The following is a 21,097-nucleotide window of genomic DNA, read 5'->3' as shown; positions in this document are numbered from 1 at the left end:
TAGAGACGACTGACTGATCACATCTATGAAAAGCTCATCCATTGGCAACTTCAGCCCAACTCTAAATTCTAAAAGTTCACCAACAAATGGGCTGGTCTTGTGAACCCAGACCCAGCAATTATGGCATTCTTGTACCTGACCATGGAGTCTTATTGGCTGACCTATCTCATGCCCAAGGGGCATTAAAGTGGCCATATACACACATATCATACTCATCGTTCAAAATTCGGTTTGTTTATGGTGGGAGATGAGGCGACCATTATTGGCAAAAGACTTGGATATCGGGCTAAAATTTGGCAAGGGGATACTGCTGAATTGTCAGATGAAGGTAGAATTCTATTGTTTATTTGTATTGAAAACAAAGGATCTTTCCCTGTGACCAATGGTTGCACCAGGAAGGATCATAATTGTAACATGTATGGCCAACCTTTACAGGTACTACTGTGCAAAGCTCTTCTGAACCATTCCATTCAAGACTCACAGACACTTTCAATTGGATATTTTATTTTTTTTCTTTACATGCTGTGTTAAAAACCCAAATAGTACAGAATTATTTACACATTCACAATACAAGATATCTACCCTTTAAAGAGACTAAGGAACAGGATAGAGCAACTTATTTGCATGGTTACTTTTCTATGCTGGACCAATAGAAAAAAAGTTACAATCTGCCTTATTTTTTTTTTTTTTTTACCTTTGCACAAATGGATAAAGCACTTTTTTTTGTAATAAAATGAAAATGGTTTTTGCCTAGATTGAATGTTAGAAACATCAACGTAAATACTGATAGAACTCACATTACGATCTACAAGGCAGTAAAAAGTTACCCGGGTTAAAAGGATTTTCTGGTTTGGCTTTTTTCAGTCTCAAGTGCTCTTAATCTTTCTCAAATACGAACGTACGTCGTCAGCCTTTGTAGCTGGAAAAATGGATGGCAAATTGCATAACTGGTATTCATTCAGTATAAAAACATTACCCCCAACTTTGGCCATAAACAAACACAAGTGAATACTTTCTTTTCAGACAAAGAGAATAAGCCAATTTTGCTTCCTGTCAGTTTGCAAATTACTTTTTTTTTAAAAAATGGATATTCTCTTGAATAAAACGAATGCAGCCTCAGTTTTGAGCATATTCTATCTATGTACAATAAACAATATGCTTATGTGCATCTTCTCAGCTCAAACATCCATCTGTGCCGAATATCCGTCACCAGCCGCTGCTGTCAAATCTTGGAAACGTCTTGCACCAATTTTAGCAGGTGTTGTTTTAGTTTAGAAATCTGTATTTAATTCCTAGAATGGCATCGATCGAAGAGTTGGTAGTTCTGACTGCCGCCTACATTCTTATTGTATTTAGTGGTTGAAAGGACTCAGTCAAATTGGATCTGACACTCGGATAATACGCTGCACTGAAGACACTTTGACAGGCTACAGTAATTGTATTCTCATGAATAAGGCACAAAATGCACAGATTCGGGTATCCTCACATCTATTTACAGAACATCGTCATTGCCTGCATGACCTTTTAAAAGATGAAATGAACATAATTGCACTATAGTTGAACGTAGTACTGTAGCAGTGGCAATTTCACCGTCACTACACCTATGGCAACTAGGAGCGGTAATAATGTTCCGCTATTAAGGGCTGCATTTATAGAAACAATAGGGAAATGGAACTGGCACTACAATTCCGATCGTGGTAACCGAGCAACGTAATACACTTATATTTTTTTTTTTCTAAACTAGTTAAAGATCCTCAGTAGCTTTTCCAGTGACAATACACAATATTGATTAAATAGCAGCATAACCTTACTAAGAATCTTTACGTTCTTGCACAAGATACCTCGTTCAGCCATGTTTATCAGAAAAGAAAGGCAGCTCTGTCTCTCCCAGATACAAACGGCTCTGTATGGCATGGAAGTACATCATATGTTTGCCATGCTCAATGGAAACAGTTCCATAACACAGGAGTAGCCACAAAAATCTCTATGGGTCCGTTTGTGTGCACAGGACACTTGCACAGATAGCAAATACTAAGATCTGGTGTATCAGTGGAGTACAGCTGTACGTGACAAATAATTGGCTGGAGACAGTAGGAAGCTTTAACGCAAACTTTGATCAAGACAACTTTGTGGGACTTGTGCAAGAGGCAAGGTGAATGCATACACAACAAACGTTCACATTAAATGGGATGGGTACAGACGGCGGTGGTTTGAAATGAAGCCAGTTTTCAAGTATATCGTTAAATGTGGTACTGTTTAAAAAAAAAAACAAACCCTCACGTAGCATTGCATTGTGCTACATCTCCACTATGCGCCAAACAAAAGAAATTAAATGACCAGCACTTTCCTTTGTTTTGCTCTTTTGCTCATTCGTCTTTATCTGCGGGTGGCAAGACATGATGTTACCAAACTAAAGAGAGCTTCTTTGGCCACTTTGTTTGGGAATGACTAGGCACCTGCCTGCAGAGTTTGTTTTATACCATCACGCCATTACCTTATTTGCGTTAAGCAAGACTTTTGTCCTTAGTAGCTATATTTGTTTAGCTGTCTTACAGATGTATTTTGTGACGTAAACGAAGGTTTTGGTGGCACATCTGGCTTTATAGACGGTGTCCTTTTTACCCCCATACGGGGAAGGGTTCCATGTCCTGTATAACTACTTTGCCGCGACAAAGAAGTCTGTTGGTGAACTATTATAGGTGTCCCTTGCATATAGTCCATCCTTGTGCTGGGACTTGGAGGCATATACCCTCCACGATTAATACTTGGCTGTCTTGAAAGCAAAACACCATTTGGTGAGTTCATATTTTTAGGCAGGGCTGATATTGAATGCCTCTGTGAAGAGTTCTTATGATAGCTCCTTTGTGATTCTAAAGGAGTCATTTGCCCATTTGGAGTTGACGGTACATCCACTCTTTTTGTTGGGCTGTTTCTGGGAAGAGTAGAGGATGGGGAATACAAAGACGCCTCTCTGTTGGGAACCTTAGGTGGAACTTCAGACATGTTTCCCATAGTATCTAGCATTAAAGTTTGATGTGGAACTTGATGACCATTCTGATGAGTTACTTGAATATCTGCCATAAGAGCTTTGGGGCTTCCAGTGGATTCATTCAAATGTTTAAAAAAGTCATTTAATGTATTCCTTGAATCGACAGAGCGCCTGTGGTCCCTCTTGCTCGACTGTTTTCCCAAAGAATGCTCTAGGTTATGCAATTTTTTATCCGATTTGTGGCCATTTGAGTTTGAAAAGGAAGTATTGTAGTCGTGGGTGGCATTTGGAATAACAACAGCACTCGGTATTTGCCCATGAGCTAAAGGTGAATGGGGTGGAGGGCTGGAAGGAAAGAACTGAGGACTTTTAAGAGGAGTTTCTTTCCGTGAAATGTTTAAGTTGTTGTGTGTTTTTTCCCACTGGTTTTTGATAGGCTGCAGGCTCTTTTGGTGAAGGACAGGGGTAGATTCGGGAGTTGGAAGGGCCGCAAGTTCGGGTGGCTGTCCTTGACTGTCCATCATCATAGCCTTGGTTTCTCCATTTGGTGGCAGTTCCTTCCTACTAGTCAATATGTTTGTGTAGTGCTTGGGTGAATCAATACTTTGATGATATTCTTTAACCGGGCTATCAAACAATCCATTTAATTTTGCAAAACTTCCACTTGAATCTGTACAGGACTGAGCGGACTCTGCATCTTTGTGAATTTTTCTGGTTTTCCTTACGAACATCTCCCTGTAGCAGTAAACTATCATTCCTGCAATGAAAGCCCCGAGCACAAAAGCAGCAAGTACACAGGTGATCAAAACATTCATGTGGACCATTTGGTTGGCATCTCCTGACTGTACCTCCCATCGTACACCTAAAAAAAAAAAAAAATACAAATGACAATGTTTTAGGGAAGCAGCACAGTTTATATAGTACATGGACAGCTCTTTAAATAAGTTTCTTTTTGAATCATCTATATAACATTTCCAGTCCATGTGGCAGCCATGATTAAAACCAACTGACAGTTGCACAAAACAGTGTTTGATAATAAAGCAAGTTGAAAGGCAAGACATTTTTGAGTAAGGCTGTATAGTTAAAGAATGTGCACAGACACAGGTTATTTACCAGAAGGAGTTTAAATCAGTAAAGGATTTTGTGTTCATATCATGATTTAATGAAATAACCCAACAGTGACCAATTAAAAATTGTTTTTGCCAAGGTAGGGTGTCCATACATGACTGCTCAATCAGTCACACTGGCCAAGTCAGTAACTTATTATCCTATGAATGAGGCCAAATTGATGACCTCTCCTATTTATATCTGATCAGGAATCACATACAGTATTTGCTGGGAATTTTATAAAATCCCATTTGGCGGGACTGCCTCGGGTTGAAGATGTGGTTCTCTCCTGATGGGTCTGTATAGGCTTCAGGGGCCAAACTATTGGTTTATCTGAAAACTAATATGGCAGTTTGCTCTTTTTTGCTTCCCTGTACAAAGTATACTAAGCCTATAGAGTGCAATAACAATGCCCCATGCAGCGTGCAAAAAAGGAAATTTCCACTCCACTTTGTGGGGCATTGTGTGAACAGCCTTAGGCCTCTGTTCTCAGAGAAATGCAGATTGAAGTTTAAAGGCGGTTTGACTTGCGTTAGGCCACATTAGATTCAAAAGGAGTGGGCTAGGGTAAGCACATAGGTGCCCCACCTACCGGCCCAGACCTTGCACAAAGAGCAGCACCCCCATGAGTGAAAGTTCTCTTAAAATGAGCACTAAGGAGCATGATCTTGTGCCCAGGAGCTTAGAAAATTAGCCCTTATATGTTGTACATGAATATGGAGTATTTATCTATTACTTTGGCAATTTGGCTGTTGAGTACATATTGTATATTACGTATTTTCTGGTATAGGCATTTTTGGGGGCAGCATAAAGCATTTAAAACGGGTAATACATCAAACGTCACACTAGTTCACTACTGGCACTGGGCTTGGAATAAGTGAAAAGTGTGCATTAAAAACTTCATCCTACAAATTGAATATGTAGGATGATAATCATTTGTGGTTCTTTTTGTTCTTGAATTAATTTTAGCATTTAAGAACAAAAATTAACCATTCATGCTCTGCAACCAGTCAGCACTTTAGGTTTGAGGTTGGAATATGACTGGCTATGCAGATTAGAAATGCAAATAAAAACACAAAAAAAAATAAAGTACACGTTTCTCCCTGTAACTTTTTAATTACTTAATGTGGGACTGAGCTAAGAATCACAAAAAAAACTCATACAGAAATATTGAAATTCATGCAAGCAGATGTCAAAATGCCCGTGGATACAAACACTAAATGAAGGGCGGATGGCATTTAGCAGAGTTATCATTCGGTTTATGCAGTGTCCTTTCAGCAGCAGATCTACGACTTTCCTCAAATGATGCTGAATTTCAATTGAGCTGGTGGTTTGTAAGAGTTCTAAAGTAGATCACGAGGAAGAATCGTGCTCACTGGGCTAGCAAGAACATGCAAATCACATCTGAGGGCCCAAAGCAAAATTGGCACATTGAAGTGCAGATTCCAAGACCCTCTGACAACTGATGCACAACCATCAGGTCCTTCTGTCCCAAAGGCTATTATGACTACTGCTCTAAAGGAACAGTTCAGTGTAAATGGGTAAATAGGCTGTGCAAAATAAAAAAATGTTTCTAATATAGTTAATATAGCAGGAAGTAGTGTTCTGATTATTATTAGACATCCAGTCACTCCAGCCTTTATACATTACATTTTTGCCTAACTAAATATATTATTATTTTTACACTGAACGGTTACTTTAAGCACCATTGACCTACGCTAGCCAATGCTACTCCTATAGGAATTGCAGAGCTTCCTCTGCAGTCATAACCTAAATCCACAATGGGTTATTGAAATGTTTCTTTCTCCTGCTATCCAGCCCTGCTTGTCCATCCTCGCCACCATAAATAAACTCCATCTTGAATTCAAACAGGCCAACAAAGCCCAATTCTTACAATCTTCTTAACTCTGTTTCTGACCATAAGCTTTTAAATGATAGTAATGTTACTAATATAAAACTAGTCTAGGGATGAATAAGAAGATCGGTGCCCACAAGTGCAATTTCCTAAGCTTCCCATTTCTCTTCCTGTCAGGCAGCAGCTGGTGAAAAACTGTGCACAGAAATGCCCATGAATATTCATGCCAATGCTGATGACTGTGCATGAGAGGTGTGCCAAACATACAGATCATTGTGCAGTTCTGTTTAATGCACAGGGAAAACTGCAGACACACACTGGTGAAAAAGTGCAGAATAGACAACTGTGACTTTTTCAGTGACAATTCAGGTTTGGTTAATATACTACATCTTATTGAAGCTGTATATGAAGCAACAGTCACATTGTCTCTCAATGTATTCAAGTACTGCTACTGTGTTTTATTGTGTATATATATTGAAATCATTTTCATGTAGGCCAATTCGCAACCTCAAGCTGTTATTGAACCACAACTACTCCCTTAAGCCACCAAAGAATCTCTGGAGCTGCTGGGTTTTTTTTTTCTCTAAAAAGCAGTTGGGAGAGCAGCAGATTAGAATAAGCAGCCCACCATGCTATATATTTCTCTGACCGTGTGACCAGCAAGGACTACCTTGTTAATCTCCACAGTGATTAAGACTGGCATGATGTGTGTGCCCATGGCATTCATTATAGGATTGTAGTGTCTGGTTAATGTCACATTATCCCTGAAAGTGACCGAGTCAAAAGGATATCTGATGAAGCCTGAAAACCCCAGTTCTATGGACTCATTGGAAAGCCACATGCGGGAGAAACACTCAACCAATCTCTAATGAATCCTGTTGGATTTTTACAAGTGTATTTACCAAATGGTGAACTCTTAACTTTTACCCATTGATAAATATGCTTCTGAAAATCCCATAGGAATGAATAAAAAGTGGGTGAGTTGTTCCATGGCGAGCTCTAATCTCACACTGAAATTTTGCCCATAAGTCTCATTAAGCATGTAAGTACATTGAGCTGATATGTGCACTCTCAGAGATCACTTCATAACCTGCAATAAGACCGTTTCGTAGATACACAGGGACCTGTCCCTATTTATGAAGGACATTCCTGATATATGGATCTCAAAAGAGGCACAAAATGTAGCAAATATGGCAAAGGCTTGGAAGGACCAGTGGTGCAAGAGAGCACTAGCTGGGAATGCTCAGGGCAAACAGGATGAGCATTAAAAGAGAATTCAACCCTTTAGCAAAAAAAAAAAAAAACCCTACCCCCCACCCCATGTAGACTCCCTGCCTCCTCCCCCCAGGTAAATGCCCCTAACTTTTTACTTACCACCTCGGCGCAGATTCAGGCATCGAGTTCCACGCAGCCATCTTCCCGGGTCTTTGGTAAGCAGAGCCTGAGACCGGCGAATCGTTGCATGCGCAGTTGGAGCAATTTACCAGTTTGCCACAAGCATGCGTCGCAATGGATGGAAATTGGCGAAGTGCCGGAAGAAGACACGGAAGATGGCTGTGGTGAACTCCGATGCCTGAATCTGCAGGAGTAAGTAAAAAGTTAGGGGCATTTCCCCGGGGGGGGGGGGACTCTACATGGGGTGTGGGGGTATGGGTTTTTTGCTCAAGTGTTGAATTTTCCTTTAAAATATCCCAATGTAACTAGGGAATCTGAGTTGCATGCAAATGCTGGGTTTTTTGATTGCCACATGTAAACACTTGCAATGAAGGCATTTTCTAGTGATAACATTGCATCGCTGCATGTGAAACGTTTTACATACACCGATTCTCATCATAGTAATGGTAAAGGCATTTTTGGGAGATCTGTTGCCTCCAGGCAACCATTACCCTAAAAGAAGAGTATTTGGTTAGTTTTGACTAAAAACTCTTTATTAGTATAAAGGTAATGTTAGCCACCACAGACATAGAAAATCAGAAACACCCTCTGAAACCCAGTTAGTTCTAGAAGAAGTGACTACACATGCAGACTTACATTCCTCTAAAGGAAATGAGGAATAATAGAAATACAGAAGGAACCAGCATTTGTTAGAGGCAAGGCCTTTGAACATTCAGAGCAAAATGCTCTGGGTTATTACGCTTTGGCAGTGCTTAAAAGAACAAATGTACGGAAAAAAAAAAAAGCCACATTCAATGAAAAATAAAAACTAAGACAAACAAAAGGACAAATAATCAAACTCAGAAATGAGTAACAATGATCAAATAAACAATAAACAAGAGAGTCTTTATTTACTACATCTTGCTGTATCGCTATTTCACTTTATACAGTGCTATGTAATATGCTGCCCCAGGTACAGGGAATTAATCCCAATATGATATTTTTTCCACCAACATGGATTCATGTAGCTTAGCTGGGATCAAGTGCAAATGCTACTGTTTTATTATTAAAGAGAAAAAGGAAATCATTTTGAAAATTAAAATAATTCACTAAGACCGAACCCTGTGGGAGATTTAATTCGGCACTTTCTGGATAATGGTGTTTTATAGCTGTTTTTATTTCTACATGGCACAGTAGTTAATACAAATATATACAAGGAACAGGCCCTATAAGGAAGACACTAAGCTTTGTTACACAAGGCACTTGATTGGAGCTTTCTTGTAACATTCCATAGTGTGTCAAATATGTCTATGTGCAGATATGGCCATTATTTTCTGTAAGATTTGCTTGTCCCAAAGACTAGCAAGGGTTAAATTTGATACAACGGCAGGTCATTATTGCATTAGCTCTGTACTTTGTGTCACTACATGGGAACATAAGTCCCTGTGGTGTGACACTAGCTAGTGCCTCTCCACTGATAATATCACTTAACTTGATTTCACGTCACATAAAACCTATTTATTCTCACGACAGGGGTCATCTTGGGCAGAAGTTGGAGAGAAGGGTGAATAATGTACTAGAGAGCTCCACGTAGGTGTTCTCCCATGTGCTCTACCCATGGTTAAAGCTTGGAGTGAGAATCCTGGACTAAAAGGGATTATTGCTACTTAAACTTCTTACAAATGTGTGTTTTTTTTTTTTTCAACCAATAATAAATAATGGGAACAAAACAATGGTGCGGACATTGTACTCAAAATGAATCCAAAAAAAGAAACAATAAATGCAACTTAAAAATACATAAATGAAAATACACTGCCATAATGTCTGAGTGGAAACCTGAGCCACATTTTTTAAATCAGCGCTACATAATTTGCATTGAAAAATTTGATTTGGAAAGGTAACATTCATCATTCCTATACGATTGTACCCTGGTGTATTGTCTCCTGCTTCCTCCATTGTTGGTTAGGCACTGGCATCTCCTCCCGCTCCCACCCAAAGTGGAAGATACAGTCATACCTAGTATTTATCTTGTATAATTACTATAATTGATCTCCTTTATGGACAAAAAAAAAGTTTGTCTGTAAATATACACAAGTATGGGGTTAACTACGCTTGTCATCTTGTAGACTGAGTGAAGCTATTATGGTCTAGGCAGAATGGCGGGGAAAGCAATAAAATATGTGATATGAATATATATATATATATATATATATATATATATATATATATATATATATATACATATACACTCTGATCTTGTATCCATATGCTCTGAAGATAGATACAAGGCATTCAGAGGAATGCTGTAGAGTCAACACTAGCTAATCTTCATGCCAACCAACACTGGATTAAGCAGGATTATAGGCAGGTTTACAGAGGCTTGCCCCTCTATGTACACTAATGTTATAACAGCTGTAGGTTTCCACTCAGATTGCCGTGTTTCCTTAAAGGCCTTACCCTTCTGGACACCTGTTAATGGATCAATATACTCGGAGGTGTTTGGGTCATCTTGGTATATAAATTTCCGAGAGCCAGTCATTCTGGGTTTCCAGGAACCAATCACTTTAGGTAAAATGACTGGGCTACTTGTCATGGTGGCTACAGAAGTGGAGGGGACCTCAATGTCTGTGGTAGCAAACGAGATATTCATTAATTGGTATTCACAATACACAACTTATAAGGACAGATTTAGAAAAGGGAGAGGAATTCCTTGGCTGTAAGAGAGCAGCAAGCCTAGGCTTGAAGAACTGCTGCAATTCTTTTGAATTGTTATCCAAAATGAATGTAAAAAGGCAGACAGTAAAGCTTAGCAGCACAGACAGGTAAAAGAGAAATAACCCTATTAACAAACAGAGATTAGCCACTTTCTGTTAAACAGCTTATAAGGGTCATCGCTTTTTGCGTGCACAGTACATTCCGTTTCTGCATACTTACATCCATGTGTATGAGAGGGGGCTGCCATATTTTATATATTTGTTGCAATAGTAGTCTAATATTATAAATAGCACTATCCATATAAAAAGGCTCCACTATACAGCTGTTCTCGCTCACATTTATATATACACAAAGATGGAATGTTCTGAGCATGCAAAAAGCCATGCCCCTCATGTTTTACAGTAAGTTCAAAGGAAACTGGGTTCGGAAAAACAAAGTCAATTTCCCTTTAAGTAAATGTGTAATTGTCTATAAAGATGCTTCATTGATATGGTGCTGTCCTTTATCATTAATAAATGCAAAACAGGTATTGACAAATGTTTGGACAGAAGGAGTGAAAGCTGGCTGGCTTTCATGCTGTGGAAATGTCACCGAATAAATTGCATTTTAGCAAAGAGAGTTGACGTTCAATCAATCAATGATAGGGAACATGCGGCTACACATAGGCGAGTTACTGATTGGAAGAAAAGACCATCTTTCTGTTTACCAGTGGGTGCATGGAGTTAAAGCACAGTAATGAGCAATTGCCAACTGCAGAACAGATCAAAGGGAGAAAAAGAGCAGAAGATGCCGAACCCAAAAGAAAAGGCAAGAAAATTAATAAAAACTAACCAGACGTTGGATCGCCAAATATTTTGTAATCTGGTGTAGTTGCAGAAGGCAAAAGGTCTAAAATTAAAGGAACAGATAATCAGTGAAAAGTAACCAAAAGAAAGCAAAAAAGTTATAATTTGTGAATTGAAAAAAAATAAAAAAACTCTTTTTTGTCTTTGGACAAGCGTCCAATCTGCACTCTACTAGCTGTTTGTCAAAGGGCAAAGAGCTATTGTGTTCTACATGAACAACATAAATGAGGTTTGTGTATTCGTAGAAATAGCAAATCTGTGGTTTGATGTATTACATGGTGCAACTTAACTGAGACTTTACGCCGGCCACACATGCAGATATAGTCTACAATTGAATTAATTCACCTGACCAAATTGTACTTTCATCTGCGTGCTGAACCCCAAAATGATCTATATGGCTGATCAACCCCTAGTGCACCATGGATGATCCACCAGATAAAGAATTGGGGGCAACCAATGACCCAATTTGGGGTAGTGTGTTATATTATTGGCTAACCAAGATATGGAAGGGCCACACTTCCACACAATCCTGCTGTAACTACAGGTTTTCTTAACCTTTCTCTCAGCTTTACCACCCAAAGTAATCAGTTTTAGAATTAATCATAAACCTCATTAATTACGGACTACTGTAACAGAATATTTCATTTACTAAATGGGATCACCGAGACCCAAAATAAGAATCGCTGATCTAACCAGTTGTTTTTCAGACTGATTCTTTGTGTCAATGTTATTAGAGGGGATAACATACAATACAATATTCAGCTGATTATATTGCAGGACAATAGGTTAAATATCAGCAACAGGACTGACAGTATCACTGCCTTCTGCACTCTTTTAGCATTAGTGTCATTTCTGGTTGATCCCCTGTGCAAAGTAGTATTTTTGTGTTCTGTCTGATGGACAGGCAGGAAAGACAGTAAAATGGAGATAAAGACTTTGAGGTACTAACTCCTGAAAGAAGGCTTTAATAATAAAAAACCATGTGCAGTGTTAATATTGTGCCAATTTACACTAACACATAATGCTGGAAGTTGTGGCTCAACTAAAGGCCTTGGGTACATATGCTGTAAGTTGTTGTTGTGTATAGCCAAATACATAAAACAATGTTGCCTTTGTACTAAGAATAATGAAGCAAAAAAAAAAAAAAAAAAAAAACACAGATTAGTGAAGGATCTTGTGAGGTACTCAAGGCAGATTCTTACCATGACAGTCTCCAAGCTGTACTGTGTTACCATATTCCACATCCTGCTCATAGCCAAAGCTGCATAATAAAGAAAGCATAAAAAAATGGAATGTAAATCAAATATTAGCAGAGCCAGCAACTTGTGCTCTGCACCTTCTTCAAGTGTAAATGAAAAAACACATCAGAGCAGCAAGTTCCAGCTAGAACATAATGTTGTGTAAACACAGAGAACCAATTTATGCTTGTTTGTACAAGAGAATTGTTTTGTCATAATTAATAGAACTCCCTTGAGAGGCAATGCTATACCTCCCACTAGAATTCAAAGCATATTACTTGACATGCTAGGGGTTTTGTTTACTGTCTCAGAAGCATTCTGATGAAAAAATAACACCTGGACTAAACTCAGCTTAAAACAAAGCAGTCAAAAACTAAAGGAAACATTTCCCATATAACAGAAGTGTTACTTACAACATGCCTGGTTTCACTCTTCCGCAGGTCTCGTGGTTTAGCCAGCCACAATAAGGATCTCTCGCACCAATGCAAGACCTGTACATGGAAGGAAAAAAGGACTCACTATAGGTTGTTGAAAGTCAGAAAATGTTAGAAATCATTATTACAAACGGCACTCACTTTTTGCACGATCCATATCGCTCACAGCGACTCAAGGGCAGTCTGACAATGCAGCCTGAGAAAGCCACAAACAAGGCATGATGGTCTCTGTCCATCTGCAGTGATATCACTTTTCTATCCTCCTCGCTATTCCCAGAACACCTACAATAAACCGTAAACCGTTTCATCTTAAACCTCAGACAGGAGAGCTATGTGCTGAGGTGGGAAAACTGGCTGGTGGACAGCCAAAAACATGTGACATTGCCAAAGACGACGTAACGGATTACTTACTTTGCACGGTTGTAGGCATCAATCTCTTCCAATAATACACTGTCATTCAGAGAAAAGGGGTTGGTCTTGGCTAGGATCTTCAATACAACACCAGCTTCAGAACCCACAAACATCACGGTGTAGTTTAAGTGAGGCCCTGCCAAGTGGTCCACTGCTACAGCAGTTAATCTGTACCTTTAAGTAGACAAGAAAAAAACATACAATGAATGATCAACTGTGATTGCAAAATTCCAAAGTGCCGCTTATTGACGCATTGGCTTACCTTACGCGTGTCTTAGTGAACCAAGGCTCTTCGATTATAGATGGGATTGCAGAATCCATCAGTGGATGGGACTTGATAAAAGATAAGGTTTCATCAGGAAATTCTGTAGAGGCCCTGTAGCCTTCTCCAAAACCATGTCTTGCACAGCAACCGGGTCTGATAAAAGCAAATCATCTTATTAGTCTTAACTGTAACATGGAATGTAAAGCAAAAGCAGCAGTGACCTCAGAAACATCTATAGCATTACTAAAATAAATGCAAAAAAACAGCCTCAGATCTAGATATCAAAATGCTGGTCTTTTTGTTACAGTAAACCGCAGTGTCTATAAACTAGAGATCAGCTGGGAGTCTGCAGTACTTGGCTTAGGTCATTGCTGGGAAACATGCCACACTTAAACTGTAACTGACACTGCATCACACACTGAATAAGATGCCCAAGCAAATCACTTAAAGGGGCCAGACAAAACGAAGGTTCGCAATTTGCCTTTTAAATAAGGACTAAAAACTCCAGTAGTTTTAATGCAAGTACATGGAGCGCCATCTTTATACAGTAGCTGAAATCCATGCAGCATTTGTACAATGAAAATGTAATAAAACCCCAACCAGTTATCGTATGAAAGGAACGGTAATGGCATGAATTGAAATTATTAAACAATAAGATATACTGCTCTAGAGAAAGGTATTTAACCCATGTGTTCCCTTCCTGTGTAAAGCTAGCCTTATGTCCAAAATACCATATGAATAGTCCATTAATGTCCCCTCCTAACGTGATTTAGAAACCTTAGTTTTTAGCCCAAACATGAGTCAATAAGCTGTCGATCTGGAGTAGTGTTTGTCAGCAGCAAAAACTATGTTTGGCCACCTTAAGAATTTACGTAGGCCAATAACAGCTGCTGACAGATCGAGTGGGCAGTTTATATAGTGGCCTCAGGGCCAAACAATCAGATCAGCCCAATATAGCCCACCTGGTCATATCAGGGAAAGGTCTGCTTATTTGGTAATCTCACCAAACGAGCGGATCTTAATGTGTATGGCCAACTTAAAACTATTGTATTCTACGCATCTTAGCTGCTATCTTCTATGTAAATGTTGGTAATACAGCCCAATTTTAACTTGAGCTACATTTCTCCTTAAACAGTTATGTTTCAGGCATATTCTTTAATCACAGTTTTTTGATTACAGAAGTTAATACATGTGGACTTTATAAACTTTGACAAAAGACTTTTTCAAAATAAAGCCTGTTAATTGAAATGTTTTAATAGCTATTGGTACTTAACAATGCTGGCTGACATGATGCTATAGAATAAGGACTTCTTGTTACCTGTACAACACAATAGTTACCTGTTGAAGACCTTAAAAATGCAATAACCCCAAATCTAAATGACAGGTTTACTGCCATATAATTAAATAGCCTGAAATGATTAAGAGCTGCGTGCTGTGATTACATCTCTTTTTCTAAATACCTTGGCTTAGGTACTCTGTCTTCAGGTACAGCTGTCCAAACAGAGTCTGGGGTCTTTTGTTCTTTAAATCTTCCCCTGAATACCTTTTCTATGTCATCCATGGTGAAAGCACAAACCGCTGAACCTGGGATACTGGGAAAAACAAGAAATACCTTTGATGGTCTGTGGGCTGCAACAAAGTCTATTTTGCTAACAAGAAGAAAGTAACGTGGTTCATTTGATGTCGGTTTCCTTCTCTTACCTGTTCAGTTGTGTTGTAAATACACCAAGAACAGTGGGAATTCCATTGATTTCTATTATGTCCGTGATAGACTGCAGAACATCAAAGTAGAAGAATGAATCCCCAGGAACAGAGCAATTGAGTCGTGTTTTTACGAAAGAAGTCCAGTGTTTCTCGAGCACTCGCTGTGAGCCTCCCAAGTCATTTTTGCATATGCGTGCCACCCGAGAGTGCACTGCCTGCAGAATTGAAGCAAAGCCAAGGGGAAGGGAGGGTTATGGTGGAACTAATGAAAATCAACATAGTAAAACATCACGTTGTATCTTTACTCACTAAATAAAACATAGGCCATTTTAAGTTTGAACGCAAAGTGGCAACCTTTCATCCGCACCGGTGGCAGAGTTGGTGAGGGAAAACAGACACTATTTAACTTCAGACGAATGTCCAGTTTAATGCACCACTAAGCAAGCCCATAACATTCACACAGTCCCCCCACTCTTTAATTAACCATGCGTAAGTGCTTTAATAATTTACAATGGGTCGTCTATAATGTAGGCCGACTATCACAGACTGCATTTGTGTCACTTAAATATTTAACATCTGGGAGGCATAACGGAACCCTGTCTCAAATATAAAACACATTTATGAAGTTAAATCTTAAAAGGGAAACAATGTGGCCTCTTAATAAGATCGTGGAGATTTTTGCTGACATTTTTTGCACAAATTCTTTTGACAATATTAGCTGAAATATAAGACGGGGCAGTTAACAATGCTGTTGAAATTTAAAGGGCAAATGTTTGACATTTTTATGTTTGTGCTGGAAATGCATTCTGCCTAATTAACTATGATTATTTTATTGTCTATGAGAAATTGTAAATATACATGGGATACAGTTATTTTCAGAAAATAAAAAATACACTGACACGCTAATGAATAACTAGAAGTTCTATAACGGCACGGTTATTTTTCTAGCAATGGCATGTTCATGCTCTTATATCCACGGTTCATGTACTGTATTCCATATCCTTGCCAACACTATCTCACTAGTTTGAATCTGGAACGTCCCCAATTCTGCACTTACCTTGCCTAGGTTATTATGTTCAACAGCAATCTCCCGAAAGAAGAAATAGATGTAATTTCCGTATTCTATTGCATGGAGAAAATGTGGCTCTGGAAGTGTAATGAGACAAGATAGTTTTATCAGCGCCAGTATATTAGATACATACAACACATCTTGTGTTCATACATTAATGCCGCAGCTGTGAGCCCACGTATTCCTAACCTAATGTAGAAATCTGAATGGATTCAAGCGTAATTGATCCGACAGTCTTCAGTACTGACTAATGGCATGCAAAAATCTCAAAGGATTTACATCACGCTTAAGGATTTATTTTCTTTTCCTTTACTGGAAAATCAATCAGTAACCATTTTGCAAAAATACGCATTTAAAGTAAAGACATTGATGCATCAGCATGCAATGGCATTATCATCTAGTATTGTCATACCAAAAAGGTTCTTGAATGCTTAATATGCATTATATTTCTGAGAAATGCTAATACACAGTGCTACGCTACACTCCCTCAGCTAGTAATGATGGCATCTCTGGGCTGTTTTTAATAGAAACGTGATCTCAAGTACCTTTCAGCCATTTGGAGTCATATTTAATTGTCCTCAGAGCGAATCCATCCCCCATGCTTCGGTAGATCACAGCATCACTAGCTTGGAAATCTGCCATGGTAGCAGAATATAACTTGCCATCTAGGAGAGAGAGAGAGAGAGAAGACTTGGTGATGAGCGGTCAGTGTAGGGATGGGCCTTGCTAGGCTATGCGCCCATGCAGTAAAGGCCACAATTCAATATGTCAAAATTTAATCACAGTTCCCTCGCTGAGCACTAAAATAATAAGCAAATCCTAGAGTCAATTTCAGGCTCATCTGCTTGTGACTTCAATTTCTTATGCCTCAGACACCATTATTAGACTGCCAGCTCTGTTGCATGAAAGATTCTGCATTAAGCTTTTGAAGCACTTGATACTACTCATAAATAGGTTCATCTTGCCCAGCAAAGAACCGCAAACTTACCAGCAAAGAGGGCTACGTTGGTTTGTCTGGCATCAAATGGACATCTTGCCAAGCCACTAATTTCTTCCCCATCATACTCAAATGTATTTAACTGCAAAAGTAAAATAAAGAATGACTTGTATCCAGTAATCAAAAGTTCAAATACCATGTGAAAATGACAGTAGTTGTGGGAGAGAAACACTGTATATTAAGAGCCAGTGAAGAGATATTTGTATGAATGCAATTTTACAACAATCTGCTTAGTAATGGTCTAAATGATATATTTCAATGGAACAATTGTGAATACAAAGCAAGGAGACATTCCTGCTCTTGCCATACACATCACTATGGGGTAGAATATAATATCAGCAGTGCAGTGTAGGACAAAACAACACACACACTAAGTACAACTTGTATAGCTTCTTACCCTGTAATATCTGCACATAGGATTGAATGCATTTGTGCCACAGACAAACACCATCTCATCATTTCTTGGAACGAAAACCTTGATGTAGTTATGGCATTCATCCTAATCAGGAGGGAAGAGTTCATGGTAAGAAAGGACAATAATAATGGCATTTAATAATAATATGGCATTTCTTATGAATTTTTTCAAAATTGTCCTTTAATCAGGTTCCTTGGTGCTGTAGAGACCTTAAATGTCTTACAAGGCCTTCGTAATAAAAGATTCAAGTATTTGGCATTTTTTGTCTCTGAACACTCACCTTGTGCTTTCCTTTCATCGCACAGTTTTTCCGGTCTGCTTGGCCCGACCTCCATGTCAACCTCTGAGAAAATCAAAAGCAAAAAAATTAACAATTCGTGTCTGTATTTGACTCAAGAGATATAATCAGGATATTCTTAAAATTCAATTTCATTGTGTACATAAACGAATACAATTATGTTGTTGCACACGCAGTGTATTTGTACCCATAGAGAATATACTGCTGCCACAACCCATGCTTGCTGCCATTGATTCAAAGGGAAAATATACCCCTCTCTGCGACGTGAGCTCATTCAGTTGGGCTTATAGCAAAGGTGCATCAACACTATTTGAACTTCCAATAGTAAATAATATATATATATATATATATATATATATATATATATATATATATATATATATATATATATATATATATATATATATATATATATATATATATATATATATATATATATATATATCCAACAAAGAGGTCCGCACTCTCAGGTCTTAAAAAATCAAAAATGGTTTATTAGCTAACAGACTAACGTTTCGGCCTCTCCGAGGCCTTTCTCAAAGTGAGAAAGGCCTCGGAGAGGCCGAAACGTTAGTCTGTTAGCTAATAAACCATTTTTGATTTTTTAAGACCTGAGAGTGCGGACCTCTTTGTTGGATAGAAATTCTAAATATTTTGGATACTGCACCCAGGCACGTTTGCACCTGGTTACGAGAGTGCTGACTCCTCCACAGATCTATATATATATATATATATATATATATATATATACATATACACACACCCTATTCCACGTGTTGAAAATAAACCATGCAATTCTAAAGAACCATTTACCAACCCCCCTTAGGCTCACAGTGTAATGTACCTTGTTCACATGCAGCGAAAACATTCAATGGTTTTGTTTCCTCTGTCTTTGCAAACCATTATTACCCAAATTAAGTCTTTGGTCTTGCCATGAGTCTTTAAAGGGGTGGTTCACCTTTAAGGTAACTTTTAGTATGTTATGGAATGGCCAATTCTAAGCAACTTTTCAATTGGCTTTCATTATTTATTTATTTATTTTTAAAGGTTTATAGTTATTTGTCTTTTTCTTCTGACTCTTTGCAGCTTTCAAATGGGCATCGCTGACCCCTTCTAAAAAGCAAATGCTCTGTAAGGCTAAAAATGTGTTGTTGTTGCTAATTTGTATTAATCGTCTTATGATTCAGGCCTCTCCTATTCATATTACAGTCTCTTATTCAAATCAGTGAATGTTTGCTAAGGTAACTTGGACCCTAGCTACCGGATTGCTTAAAATGCAAATTGAAGAGTTGCTGAATAAAAAGCTAAATAACTCAAAAAAATGATAAAATGAAAACCAATTGTAAATTAGCTCAGAATATCATGCTCTACATCATACTACAAGTTATCTCAAAGGTGAACAGCTCCTTTAAAGACTCCATGTCTCATTCTGATGCTTATATAAAATCTCAGATGAAATGCCACCAATGCTTTCTTGCCAGTAAATTCACTGCCCAACACCCTCCAGTTTATAACCTTCAGAGAAAGCACTTACTCTGCTTGGAGTTAGTTCCGTCTTCGGCACCTCATTCAAATTGATAGAATAAACCTGGTCTCTGTGGAAGACAGAAGAAGAAGAAGCTACGTCAGGATATGGAGGGAAAAAAGCTGCCCTTCAATGTATTCAAAATCTCTTCCAGGGCCCTTGTCAGACATAGAACATGTTTGCAGCCTGGCTGGAATTCATTTAGTCCCTTCTCTGCTTGTGAGGGTAATATATCCCTTTTCTTCAGTGTGTGCTTTAGTATGAACATATACAAAACCATCAGCAGAGAGACATGTATCCTATTTAGCAGTAGTTTTTTTCTTTCCCTTTCACGTGCAGAAAGTAAAGAAGGACGACTCTGGTTAGTGACTGAACTAAATATTCCCTCTCTTCATATTTATGTTTGTATCCATGAGTGGGAGCCACCATATTGCTTGCCTTGGCTGAGCTGAAACATCTTCTGCAGATAAACACCACTGGCCTTGCTCCTTTTGGATACCTTTTAATAGAGCAGCCCCTACTCCCATGTATCAAGGCAAATATTTAGAGAAGGAAAGGAATGCTCTAGGCATATAAGCTTGGACCTTATTCGATCCTGTTCAGGGAAACATAGAAATGTATTTATTAACAGGGGAAGATATTCTATTTACCACCAGCCCAATTCAGAGGGACAGGGATCATCCTTTCTAATCCGGCCTGAGATACAGCTTTTATCGATATTTGCAGAGCGTGGAAACATTATTTTCTGTCTGGTTCTGTGCGAACAAATATTAAGGAATTTTCATTTGCACAGCAGCCTGCCTATATAAATATATTATAACGAATGGTACAGTTGAGTGCAGGCAGAAATAGAAAGCAGAACCAATTCAAATAAACAGATTAAGGGAAAATACCTTCCAGCCACATAAAGTGTGTCTCGAATTTTCAGCATCAGTTGAAAGTCCAGGCTGTGCTGTGAATCATTGCCTGAAGGGCGTCCTCTAAACACTGGATATTGCCTTGAATCTGCAAGTTAAAATGGGATACACCATCACTCTGGATTACAGCGCTAGGAATCAATATACTGCATTGATTAGCTGTTCACACTTGGTGTAAAAGGGTTTAACCTAAATCCCCATAGCAACATCTTGAATAGAAATGAATATATTATAGACAATGTCAGCAAATCTGACCCACTGCTGCTTTAGATTATGCCTAATAATTAAGGAGGCCTGTTTTAAATTAAAAATGTAAGCCCATGACGTTATGAACTGTTACTATACAGCTAACCGGTGGGGCATTAATGGGCTTGTGTAAAATTCACAAACGTTGCACCAAGTCCAATAACATATAGCAGCCAATCAGATGGCAGCTTATACCACTGCTTTGATTATATTGCCTGTGATGAGACTACAAATCCACATTTTATGCTACTGGGGGAACACAACTAGTCCTTAACGGATAAATAAAGTACTCTGAGTTAGGCTGGCCAATATTAGGGATGCAGCGAATCCTGGATTCAGCTCAATCTGAGCATTTGTCAACAGGATTCTGATTCGCCAGACTCTAAAGGTGGCAGATTAAAGATGCAGATATCGATACTTTAGACCGATTCAGCAGTTTATCTGCCCGTGTGTGGGGACTCCCGACGGGTCCTCCCGATCAATATCAGGCCAAAAATAGGGCAAATATTGATCAGTCAAGTTTGATTTTTTTTTTTTTTTTTTTAAGATAAGATCCAGGACCACATTGGCTAGTTGATGCAGTCCTGTGATTCGTCTGCGCCCATTCACAGAATTGTAATCTGATCGTCGATTCACCAGTATCGCCCTGCCGTTAGTGGGCATATCGGGTTAAGATCCACTCGTATCTAATAG

At 38.7% G+C, this 21,097-nt stretch overlaps 1 protein-coding gene across 4 annotated transcripts in view; it reads right to left on the bottom strand.

The window, feature by feature from the left end:
* Positions 1–487: 487 nt before the first annotated feature.
* sema6d.L (semaphorin 6D L homeolog) overlaps positions 488–21,097 on the bottom strand; it is a 47,050-nt gene continuing 26,440 nt past the window's right edge. The window contains exons 3-19 of one of the 4 annotated variants that reach the window (XM_041586782.1): positions 20,135–20,246; positions 19,251–19,311; positions 17,699–17,761; positions 17,401–17,502; positions 16,995–17,085; positions 16,552–16,671; positions 15,995–16,083; positions 14,935–15,152; positions 14,694–14,825; positions 13,231–13,386; positions 12,969–13,142; positions 12,699–12,839; positions 12,537–12,614; positions 12,088–12,146; positions 10,872–10,928; positions 9,783–9,950; positions 488–3,851 (exon numbers count right to left, since the gene is read on the bottom strand). In XM_041586782.1, coding sequence (XP_041442716.1) covers positions 2,524–3,851; positions 9,783–9,950; positions 10,872–10,928; positions 12,088–12,146; positions 12,537–12,614; positions 12,699–12,839; positions 12,969–13,142; positions 13,231–13,386; positions 14,694–14,825; positions 14,935–15,152; positions 15,995–16,083; positions 16,552–16,671; positions 16,995–17,085; positions 17,401–17,502; positions 17,699–17,761; positions 19,251–19,311; positions 20,135–20,246 — 3,149 coding nt within the window. In that variant the 3' untranslated portion in view covers positions 488–2,523. The remainder of the gene's footprint in view (positions 3,852–9,782; positions 9,951–10,871; positions 10,929–12,087; positions 12,147–12,536; positions 12,615–12,698; positions 12,840–12,968; positions 13,143–13,230; positions 13,387–14,693; positions 14,826–14,934; positions 15,153–15,994; positions 16,084–16,551; positions 16,672–16,994; positions 17,086–17,400; positions 17,503–17,698; positions 17,762–19,250; positions 19,312–20,134; positions 20,247–21,097) is intronic. The other 3 variants (XM_041586784.1, XM_041586783.1, XM_041586785.1) reach the window with 3 other exon arrangements.

Source organism: Xenopus laevis, chromosome 3L (genome assembly GCF_017654675.1).
Source record: "Xenopus laevis strain J_2021 chromosome 3L, Xenopus_laevis_v10.1, whole genome shotgun sequence".
Lineage (NCBI taxonomy): Eukaryota > Metazoa > Chordata > Amphibia > Anura > Pipidae > Xenopus > Xenopus laevis.
Note: the sequence above shows the minus strand (reverse complement) of the source record. Positions and strands in the feature narration are given on the sequence as shown.